Source organism: Aricia agestis, chromosome 7, assembly GCF_905147365.1.
Source record: "Aricia agestis chromosome 7, ilAriAges1.1, whole genome shotgun sequence".
Lineage (NCBI taxonomy): Eukaryota > Metazoa > Arthropoda > Insecta > Lepidoptera > Lycaenidae > Aricia > Aricia agestis.
Genome location: NC_056412.1, coordinates 6,161,103 through 6,173,647, shown reverse-complemented (window position 1 = coordinate 6,173,647; position 12,545 = coordinate 6,161,103). Strand labels below are relative to the sequence as shown.

Below are 12,545 nucleotides of genomic sequence, written 5' to 3'. Positions count from 1 at the left end.
ATTGACCTTTTTAGACTTTTTAACAAGAAATTATAATATTGTAAAAGGAAAAAAATACGGTTGACTCCGAATCTGATATTTTAATTTAACAATGATACTGCTTACATCCAGAGGCCGGAATCTATAAAACAGCAAGATATAAGCTATTGATATTTGCAGTATTGACCAATCAAAACGCAAAACACACATGAATCGAAAATATATTCAGGGAACTGATCTTTTCGTCAAGTGTTCATCGCTTCTGTTTTCAACCGACTTCCAGATTCAATGGCGAATCGAAAAATGATAGAACTCATAACAGTCAGTTCATTAAGCTAGCACTAAATTACCCGTATAAAAAACGCCCCCGGAGGCAGCAGCCACCTGAGCCCGTCACAATTAAAAAAGTTCACCAAGCCGCGCCGCTCGCCGTGGAAAATAAAATACGAAGTCCTATAAATGTTAGACTTGAACTCGTTTACAGTTGAACGCAACTTTTTATATAAAGTATTGTTTTTATGACATTTTAATGAAAGGGTACAGGCCCTGCATAATTTAAAGATCGTTCGACACCAATAGATGAGGACGACGCAAATGCGTTTTGTTGTAACGTGAACATTTATACAGGATGTTGTTAGGACTTGATAATAATAATATATTTTCTGTGCAAATATGATATGGTTCAGTCTTTTTACAAATAATAATAATATGCATACCATCAAGAGATCTGTCTGCCTTGTATGGTTTTGAAAGGAAGCCCCTTAGACGCTTCCTAAATCCGCTAGCGTAGCGCGTCAGGAAAATTACAACAAACATTTTATAAGTTATTTTCCTGACGAAAATACGTGAGACGGATATGGAATCGGAACAAACAGCTATAGTATTTCGCAAAACAAATCCATAATCACTTACTTACTTGCGAAAGTGTGTCTGTCTGTCTGTTACCTCTTCACGCCCAAACCGCTGAACCGATTTTGCTGGAATTTGGCATAGAAAGGCTTTGAGTCCCGGGAAAGGACATCTTGTCCCAGAAAAATGTACGGTTCCCACGTGATCAACGAGTTTCGGCGCAACGGAGATGTGGGTGTCATGAGCCGTCGTACGTATACTACCTCAGAACAGTATACTACATAATTATACATAGTAATTAGTAACTATATGTGATACAAATAAATAAAAATAAATAAAAAATGTTTTATTTCTGAGTAAATTTGAATCAAATTTTTTCAGAATGTCTACCTGATGCCTACCACCGGTTCGGGAACTACCCCGGCGAGAAGAACCGGCGTAAGAAACTCGCACGGGTTCCACTTTTTACCAAAAAAGTGAGAGAAAAATTATTCTTTTAAAATAAAGTTTACAATTTTGTAACTTAATATTATATACAATGTCAACATACATAATTGTAAGTCATAATATAATAATGTAGAAGTAGCCAAGCAAGAAGCCATCCTACTCCCAAGATGTGCCATCTTCTATGAAATCATTGACCTTATAATAAGCTTTGGCACACAAACGCTCTTTGACTACTTTTTTAAATTTATTAATGGAAAGATTTTGAACGTTTTCTGGGATTTTATTGTAAAGGCGTATACATTGACCTTTAAAAGATTTACTGACTTTACTAAGTCTGATCACTGGCATGTCCAGCTTGTGCTTATTTCTAGTATTTCTACAGTGGATGTCACTTTTAACTTTAAATTTATTTATATTTTTTCTAACATATATTACATTATCCAAAATGTATTGAGAAGCAACAGTTAGAATACCAATTTCTTTAAATTTATCTCTCAGAGATTCTAAAGCAGACATTTTATAAATAGAACGTATGGCTCGCTTCTGCAGCACAAATATTGTATTAATGTCGGCAGCGTTTCCCCATAAAAGGATTCCATATGACATCCTACTATGAAAATAACTAAAATATACTAATCGTGCCGTGTCTTCGTCAGAAATTTCTCTAATTTTTCTGACTGCATATGCTGCAGAACTGAGCCTACCTGCTAGATTAGCAATGTGAGGACCCCACTGTAATTTACTATCAAGTGTAATACCTAGGAATACAGTGTTATCTACCAAATTCATCTTCTCATCATTTAATAGCACATTGGTTTGGACTTGCCTAACATTGGGCAAAGTAAACTTTATACATTTAGTTTTACTAGAATTTAAAAGTAAGTTATTAACATTAAACCAATGTACTATTTTTGAGAGAGCACTGTTTACCTCGTCGTAGTTCGACTGTTGTCGCTTCACTTTAAAAATAAGTGAAGTGTCATGTGTATCATACAAAAAATACTATCGTACAATTATTAATTTTTATTAGGGGTCAGTTCGGACTTTAAAAGGATTAAATCATTAAAAAGTTAAAACGCAACCTTTATTATGTCACCTTGTGGACTGTGGTCCGTTTTTCCAGAGTAGACAGAATGATAGAGTATGCCGACGTAGAACTGATGTTGAAATTTTTTAATTTGACGTATTATGGCGAAAATCGTCGCTAGGGTTGTTAACTTGTTACCTACGAATTTAAAACTATGACATATTCGCTGGACGTGTTCCTCTTTGGTCGCATTGTTGTTTGTGTTTTGGCACATGCGATTAAATTGTCAGAATCCAATTTTGAAATCTTTACTTTAAATATTTTAAAATAAATTATATCAGCCAGCGCGAGGCACATTCCGTTCATAATCCTAATTCCTAGTGAAACCCGACGAATTTGACAGATATTAAAACCTGTCCGTTTCTTTGGAGTCGAACTACTGGTAGTTATGTCTATTGTGGTTTTTCTATCTGTCAATGGCCAAACCGCGTTATTTGAATATATCAGAGATAGTTAAAATTAGAGCACGCGCTAAAGCTACAATAAATACATACATACGAGGGCTGCTATTTATGTATCCGGAATTAAAAAAAGAAACAAACATATATCATTTAATATGGTTTTATTGCTTTTCAAAATATTCGCCGCGATGATCGACACACTTTTGCATACGCTGGAACCAATTTTCATAGCACTTTTTCCATTCTGATTGAGGTATCTCCAAAACGTGCATTTTGAACGCATCAACAGCCTCTTCGCGGCTCGAAAAACGTTGACCACGTAATTTGTTCTTCGCGTATGGAAATAAAAAGAAATCGTTAGGTGCCAAATCAGGGCTGTACGGCGGATGACCAGTCATTTCGATCTTTTGACCCTCCAAAAACTGAGTTGTTTCAGCTGAGGTGTGACAGCTAGCATTGTCGTGATGTAATATGATTCTGCGTTGTCGGTTGTCCTTTCTTATTTCTTCAAAGACTTCTGGTAAACAAATGGTCATATACCATTCAGAATTAACCGTTTTACGATTCTCTAATGGCACTGTAGCCACATGTCCATTAATTCCAAAAAAACAGGCGACCATTTGCTTCAAAGTACTTTTTGCACGAGTAACTTTTGTTGGTTTCGGCTCATCTTGGAACACCCACACCGTTGACTGTTGTTTAGTTTCGGGGTCATATGCATAGATCCAAGATTCATCACCTGTGTAGATATTATAAACGGCTTTTGACGTACCACGGTTGTATTTTTTTATCATTTTTTTGCACCAATCGACACGAGCCCATTTTTGATCGATTGTCAAGTTGTGCGGAATCCAACGCGAACATATTTTTTTTACAGCCAAATGTTCGTGTAATATCTTATGTATGCTCGTCATACTTATGCCTAAGGACGCCTCTATCTCGCGATATGTAACATGACGATCACGCATTATAAGTTCCCGCACAGCATCTATATTTTGTGGGACAACAGCTGTTTTTGGGCGACCTTCTTTATTTTCATCCGTGAGCATAGACCGCCCACGATTAAACTCACTGTACCAGTGATAAACAGTGGTTTTTGATGGTGCTTCATCTCCAAAAGTTGCGGTGAGTTGAATAAAGCACTGTTGTTGATTTAGCCCACGCCGAAAATCATAGTAAATCATTGCACGAAAATGTTCACGCGTTAAATCCATGGCAAATGAAGACACGCAATTTTCAAAATGACGCCACAATGGAAAAATAATTGACAGTCACATGAAACAAAATGTATTCTTCAACCAAAGAGTTCTATTTTCAAATGTTGTAATTACTTTTTAAATATTGTTCTTGTAAGTGGCCAGTTCCGGATACATAAATAGCAGCCCTCGTATAAGGTATTTTTTGGGCAAAAAAGCGAAAAATTTCACAAGAGAATCAGAATAGAATACTCCCCGCTGAACCTAAAAGACCTAAAACTTTTAAACAAGTGCAAAAAGAATTACGTTTTCAGTGAAATCTTTATCATGAAATCTTGAAAGATATTATATCATGGGGGTAAAGTTAGGAGTCATTAGGTATTTGTGAGTTATTAACAAATAACAATGTACGGAACCCACACTCGTGAAACAGTGTTGAAAGTGTGAAAAAAGAAGGGGGCAAACGAGCAAACGGGTCACCTGATGGAAAGCAACTTCCGTCGCCCATGGACACTCGCAGCATCAGAAGAGCTGCAGGTGCGTTGCCGGCCTTTTAAGAGGGAATAGGGTAGGGATGGGAAGGGAATTTTGTCACTCACTGACTGACAGATCATCAAAATTCTAAAGTACTTCTAGCAGACTTAGAACCTTGAAATTTGGCAACAAGGTAGGTCGTTATCCACAATGAAAGGAAAAATTATGAAACTGGCCTAGTGCGAGTCGGACTGGCGTACATAGGGTTCCGTACCGTAAATTTGTATGGGAGCCCCCCTTAAATCACAAGTTTATGTACTTTTTATTACTTATTATTAAAGTTGAAATACAATCAAGTATTTTCTGAAATATATAGAGCAAAGAAAGGGCAAAAAAAACGTGTTTGTTGTATGAGACCCCCCATTAATCATTTATTTTATTTTAGTTGGACTACTAGCTTTTATAACGACAACAAAAGTACATCATTTGTAAAAAATTAAAATATCTAGCTATTGCGGTTCTCGAGATCTAGCCTCGTGACACACGGACGGACGACAAACAGACAGCGAAGTCTAGACTCATTAGGAATAGACTCCCGTTTTCATCCTTTGGGCAAGGAAACCTAAAAACTGAAAAGTATAATATAACTTTATTAAATAAAAGATTTTTATGTTTGTGGCTTTCCAAGAACATTTAAAATGAGTTTGGACTTCATAATAATTATTTTACGTACAAAAGGAAAAGTAGTGTTAACAAAGTTAACAATGAAACTATGATAATTAAATTCGATTAAAATATAAATGAAATCAGAACTGCGAATTACGATGTACACTCCATAGTCCATACTCACTCGATAGATGGTGTAGCACTCCCTTTATATCGCGGTATCGCTTGTTTGCGGAGTATAATTATTATGGTTAAAAAAATCCGGAATAGGTCGTAATACTCAATCGAAAGTAACATCGGTGCACGAATAACCTCCTGAAAGTTCAAAAGTTGCTGGGCTATCTTCATAGAATTTGTACTTTGTTGAAGTACCTACCTGTTATTATCAATTAATTTTACGACCTATAATATATACCTAGAGATAGAGAATGGGTGCTAAGCTAAGTACAGAAAAGTTTTAACGTGACCTGAAAAGAAAAGAAACCTTAAAAAAAGAAATGAAATCCCACCAAAACATTAAATGTAAAAAGGAGCCAAGCAAAATATTGCATGGCCATGCAATATATCTATCGTAAAAAGTTTTCAGATCACATTCAAGCCAAGCCTTCAACTTATTTTGTAATTTAAATCAACATTCAGTGAATTAATCAATAGTTTTCTTTATTTTATAATTATTATAGTGGCTTGGCAATGAGCACTAGAGAAATAATCAGCGACTGATTGGATTTATTGGGTACCATCGTCCATATGCGTCGTTACATACTAAAAACACTTTACGCTTGCCGTTTGTGTAAGTATGAACTACCCCAAATGTGAAGTTTTATATTTGTTTTTCTTGTGCTCATTGCCGAGCCACTATAATAATTATAAAATAAAGAATACTATTGATAAATTCACTGAATGTTGATTTAAATTACAAAATAAGTTGAAGGCTTGGCTTGAATGTGATCTGAAAACTTTTTACGATAGATATATTGCATGGCTATGCAATATTTTGCTTGGCTCCTTCTTACATTTAATGTTTTGGTGGGATAAAAATATTTTTGAAATATTTGTGTCAAGTGACCATTAAATATTTTTAATAAGTATTTTAATTTAGTAAGATATTTTTTTCTTTTATTAAAACCTCAGATTCGAATTTAGCTACATCTAATAATGGACTAGACCAAGGGTCATCAAATGGCGGACCGCGGTCCGCATCCGGACCGCCGCCGACCCATTAACATTGTGTGCGGACCAAGCATGTTCGAAGATGAATTTCGTTAAAAATTAATTTCGGTCAATGAACATGTAGCAACAAAAGTTGTTACTTTTCTCATTGATACAAACAAATTATTTTATTTTACGAAAATTACTTTGTAATTTTCGTAAAATAAGTACATATTTTGTTTAATTTGTTTTTTAATGTGTGGACCGCGAAGGTATTTTGTTTCTTAAAACGGACCCCGAGCGAAACTAATTGGTGACCCCTGGACTAGACTATGCCTATGATATTGCTAGCACATACTCCGATGTATGTTAATTGTTAAACAATTATTAATTGTTATCAATTGTTTGCGTAATTTTGCATTGTAATAGCATTAGTGATAGTCTCAGAGAAAACAGAAAAAATTATCGGGACACGTCATATAGTTCAAATCAAGGTTGTGCACCAGATAATACTAGCTAGCTATTTGACCGAGCCAGAGTAGATAGAATGATAGAGTATGCCGACTTAGAACTGATGTTGAAATTTTTAAATTTGACGTATTATGGCGAAATCGTCGCTAGGGTTGTTAACTTGTTACCTACGAATTTAAAACTATGACATATTCGATGGACGTGTTCCTCTTTGGTCGGATTGTTGTTTGTGTTTTGGCACATGCGATTAAAATTGTCAGAAGCCAATTTTAAAATCTTTATTTTAAATATTTAAAAATAAATTATATCAGCCAGCGCGAGGCACAATCCATTCATAATCCTAGTGAAACCCGACGAATTTGACAGATATTGAAACCTGTCCGTTTTTTTGCAGTCGAACTACTGGTATAGTTTTCGACTGCAAAGAAGAAGTCTATTGTGACCGAGCTTTGCTCGGTATTCGATGAAAATGACTTTTTCTAAAAATGATTCCTAGCTAGATCGATTTATCGCCCCCGAAACCCCCTATATACTATATTTCATGAAAATCGTTGGAGCCGATTCCGAGATTTTAATTACATATATATACAAGAATTGCTCGTGTGAAGATATAATATGTTTAAAAATACAATAAAACCTTGAAACTAGTACGAATAAAAAACTGAGAAACACGAATCACACGTAATTCACGCGACACGATTTTTAAAATTGGAAAACTCAAAACACGTGTTGCAAAAACGCGGAAGGGCGCGCGTGTTGAGGGGTCGGATAGCGTGTTGTCGTGTGTTGGCGCGTGACGTCGGGACGCGACGTGCGAACGTACGCGAGGCAGCGGCCGACTGGCGCCGCCACCCTCTGTTCAACAGTTTGCACCCTCTATAATATAAGTAGTGACCGACCGAACTTTCGGTTTCGGTTTCGGTTTCGGCCAGTTTCGGCCAAAAAATCTAGTTTCGGCCATAGTTTCGGTTTCGACCAAAATATAGCCGAAACTTTCGGCCCCGCCGAAACTCATGCGTCGTTCGATAAACTTCTCAGATAACTCGTGCTTGCTTGTTGAACTTTATTTACTTAAGAACTTTGTTTGACTGTGAGATTGTAGGATATATTAGGATATATCTTGCGAGATTTAGTGACGCCTACTGCAAGTTTGCTTAGTAATTTCATTTTGAACTTCGACCGCGGTCGTGTCCATGTTTCCCATAAAAATAATATACTGCAATTGATTTTGTTTTCATTAGTACGTCGTTAATGTCTAAGGGAGGATTTCACCAATCACACAACTTTGTTTTATAATCTTAGTTCTCATTAAACGCGTAGCTAAGGGGATATAAATCTCGTTTTGTTTCAAATGGATTTCATAATCTTAATCGCGATTAATAAATCAAAGGTTATGTGATGTCACGTGATGATTTTACATGGTTGTATCATTTTGGAGACAGGAGTTTATCATCAGAAAAGCAAGAAACGATACATAAGCTACCCAATCACATCTATCAAAACTGTCATCTTGACATTTTTTTCGTCTATGATTTTCGATTCGCCACCACACTACACCTTAATAGCACTTCAACGGCTTTTATGAAGTTTAACTACAGTACAACATTGGACATTCTGAAGATAAAACTCGGATTTGCGGTGAACGTTGTTGGTGAAATGCAGTTTGGTGCTATAAACGCGATTAAATACGTTTATAACCGATTTAGTGTACACTAAGCGCGTCCTATTTCTTAGGTGTAATTGCACCTAAATAAAATGACTTGAAATAATTTCTGCCCTTGTTTTTTTAGGGTAATCCTTTGTTGTTATACATTTAGGGGAATTTCACCAATCACTTTTAAAACTTCGTTTTATTAAACGTGAGTTCTCATTGAACAATGAACGCGATTATATGGCGACGTAAATCTCGTTTTGTTTCAAATAGATTTCACATTCTTCTTTTAATCGCGATTAATAATAGATTTATTAATCGCGATTAAAAGTTACGCGAAAAAACATTTACGTTACGTCACACGATAAATTTTATATGTTATTATCATATTAGAACCTTGTCACGTTGTTTTATTACCAAAATAGCAAAAGCGATAAATAAATTCCCCAATTTTCGTCTATGTTTTTCGATCTGTCATGACACTACACTGACAGGACTTAAGTGTGTTTTATGAAGTTAAAACTCAAATTTTGGGCGTTCAGAAGATAAAAATCGGATTTGCTGTGAACGAGTTTAGGTTATGTTGGTGAAATGCAATTGAGTGTTACAAACGTGTTTTTTTTTATATATGAAAGACGGGGGGGGGGGGGGGGGGGGGGGGCAAACGGGTCACCTGATGGAAAGCAACTTCCGTCGCCCATGGACACTCGCAGCATCAGAAGAGCTGCAGGTGCGTTGCCGGCCTTTTAAGAGGGAATAGGGTAACAGTGGAGGGTAGGGATGGAAAGGGAAGGGAATAGGGGAGGATAGGGAAGGGAATTGGGCCACCGGTAAACTCACTCACTCGGCGAAACACAGCGCAAGCGCTGTTTCACGCCGGTTTTCTGTGAGAACGTGGCATTTCTCCGGCGAGCCGGCCCATTCGTGCCGAAGCATAGCTTTCCCACGTATAAAAATACGTTTATACGTTTAGAACCGGTTTAGTGTGCGCTAAGCGCGTTCAATTTCTTTGGTGAAATCGCACCTACTTGGAATATAGTACAAAAAAAATTCTAGGGAACATATTATTAGAGTCTAAGATTAAGTAGATAATAATATTTATTTTAAGAAATATCGCAAAAAGTAAAAAATTCAATGCGGTACTTTTTCTTTAGTTTAAAAATTTGTCATTTATGTGAAAAATCAATAATTTCCAATAAATAATCGTAATTTTAAATATTTTACTAAGTTTCGGTTTCGGTTTCGGCCGAAACTTAGAGTAAGGCCGAAAGTTCGGTTTCGGTTTCGGTTTCGGCTGAAAAACCAGTTTCGGTCGGACACTAAATATAAGGGTGGGAGCACACGAGATTCGAATATTATTTTGTTACAATACATTTTGTTTGAAGTTGATTTTTCCTAGATATTAGGGTGGAAGCACACTACCAATATTTCTTTGATATAAATCTTTGTTTAATATTTTTATAACATGATGTCTTTCGATATTTCATAATATGATACTGTTCCCTCTGGGCTCTGATGTATACTAGGGCAAACTCAGTATAATATCTTCTGTTTATCAAAAATCAAAATAGATCAGCAAATTCATTCTACATAATGTTTCCACCCATTTAAATCCCTGTAATCTTCAATCCTGATAACATAAGTAAATAAAATTGGCAGAGTGTGAGTCAGACTCCTGCACAAAGGGTTCCGGACAATTTAAGAAAAAATAAGCAAAAATATCAGCCCTCTAACTATTGCAGTTCTTGGGATACAGCCTGGAGACATATAGGCATATAGGCAGACAGACAGTGAAGTCTTAGTAATAGGGTCCTGTTTTTAACCTTTGGGCATGGTACCCTAAAAACCAGACAGACAAAACTAGTATCAGATAACATCAAATAGTACATTACAGATTTCTTGCAGAATTTAACAAGTTGACTGAGTTTCAGTATTAAGGTTACACACTCACCATAAATGACCTAACATAATAATTTAAAGTTTAAACCAAACAAAAACTTCAGAAATGTAAAAACCATAAATATATTGTCTAAGTTTTAAGTTTTATTGGCATTTTTAAGTTATGTTTAATTTGACGACCTCTGTGACTCAGTTGGTGGGCTGTTAGTAGCTCAAGCCGGGGGTCGCGGGTTCGAATGACGGAACAAAAAGTTTTCGAAGTTCCTGGATCAAAAGTATCAAAATATATTATTTCCGTTGTCTGGTACCCGTAGCACAAGTCCTTTAGGTACTTAGCATGGTGCCAGACTGACGTGGTGTGAAGCGTCCATAGATATTATCTATACTTAATATTATAAAGCGGAAGAATTTGTTTATTTGTTTGAACGCACTAATCTCAGGAACTATTGGTCCGATTCAAAAAATTCTTTCATTGTTAGATAGCCCAGTTATTGAGGAAGGCTATAGGCTATATGTTATCACGCTAAAACTAATAGGAGCGAAGAAATAGAGGAAAATGTGGAAAAAACGGGGGGAAATCATTTGAGAGGGCTTATTTGAACGCGCTGATCTCAGGAACTACTGGTCCGATTTGAAAAATTCTTTCAGTGTTAGATAGCCCATTTATCGAAGAAGGACATAGGCTATATTTTATCACGCTAAGACTAATAGGAGCGAAGAAATATAGGAAAATGTGGAAAAAACGGGGAAAATTAAAAATAAAATTAGAAAGGGCTTATCTCACGAACAACTAGAGCAATTTTTCTGTTATTTGGCACAGATAAGAAGTAGATCACATGAAGGATCATAGGCTATTTTTGTGAACTAATTTGTCTGTGAAATATCTAATTTGTGCGTTTATGCGGGCGAAGCCGCATGGAACATCTAGTATTATATATTATTATAATTTTATGAGTCATAACACTGTAGGAATATAACAATACAATATTTTTTGTGTTTACTAGAATGAATTATAATATTTTAGGGTTAATAAAAGTTGCAAGGAGCAGGAATGTTAGGAGTGTTGGGGCCACATTCAATATGACAGAACTACCTGGTATGTGTTAGCTTACCCCTTATATATTCCTCAGAGCTCTGATGCAATGTAATATAATATTATGTTTAATTAATTAAGTTTAGCAATATCATACAAAAATTTACCTATGCAAGTTTACCAGATGGTTAAAAAACAATTTAATAACCAATCAGAATATAATAAAGCAAAATCAAAAAAATATAACAGATTAATAAGTTGGTGTTGCAGTTCAGAAAAGATGGTAGTGTAAGTTGCAAAGTAAAAGTAAAGTAATTTTGCATTATTACTTTGACTATCTATAACTGGAAAGAGTATTAAACTTTTCACTTACCGGCAATAATTCCATCCATCTGCAGCAAAGCCGCCTCGAGCAGTTTCGCAGGATCAGAATCTGAAGTTGGATTATTGTCACCATCAACTTGGTTTGTTTTACCCATTACAGTTCGTTTATAATTCAGATTTCAGATACAGAATCACTTGTTTGTCTTATTTTAATAAATGGTTAGGTTTTAAATAATAAAATAAAAAGTTTAAAGAATGTAGAAAGTTTTTTCGCAAAACCAAGTCAACAAAACTTTGAAGTTTGACACTTTTTTTTTCGGTGCTAGAGCCTAGAGCCTAGAAGTGAGAACATGGTGAGAACGCATTGACGTTTCCTTATTCATTGCGAGAACGTCATTTTCTGCTTTATGCGGCTGTCAAATGTCAAGTATTAAACTTAGACCTAAGATACACGGTCGTATAGTCTGTCAAGAAAGTGAAGAAATAAAAAAGTGGCAACATCGTAGTGTCATCCCTTTCAAATCAACAAATCAGAAAAAGGGATTTTTTATTTATTTATTGGGAGCTGGAAACGAGTCCTTTGCTCAGAAAAAAGGGATGACGCTACGATGTTGCCACTTTTTAATTTCTTCACTTTCTTGACGGACTATAGTATTATCTGAATCGCTACTCGGAGCTTATACCTATACTGAATAGCCTCCGTGATCATAGCTTAAAAATAATATCCCTTCGTTAGTTTATACCGAAATAAAACGTTTTTTTTTTATATATTTATCTGGGTATTTTTTTTTTGTTAGGGGGTATCGTAGGGGACCTATCTTTATGTACCGAGTACCGACATGGCGACAACCGTGAACCGTACCGTATGCGCACGGTACATTTTTTTTAATGATATAAGGGGGCAAACGAGCAAACGGGT

At 35.8% G+C, this 12,545-nt stretch overlaps 1 protein-coding gene across 1 annotated transcript in view; it reads right to left on the bottom strand.

The window, feature by feature from the left end:
- LOC121728790 (liprin-beta-1) overlaps nt 1-11,890 on the bottom strand; it is an 82,242-nt gene extending 70,352 nt beyond the window's left edge. Inside the window, exon 1 of the mRNA XM_042117075.1 lies at nt 11,676-11,890. Within this exon, the coding sequence (XP_041973009.1) occupies nt 11,676-11,781 (106 nt within the window). The 5' untranslated portion in view covers nt 11,782-11,890. The remainder of the gene's footprint in view (nt 1-11,675) is intronic.
- Between the last annotated feature and the right edge of the window lie 655 nt (nt 11,891-12,545).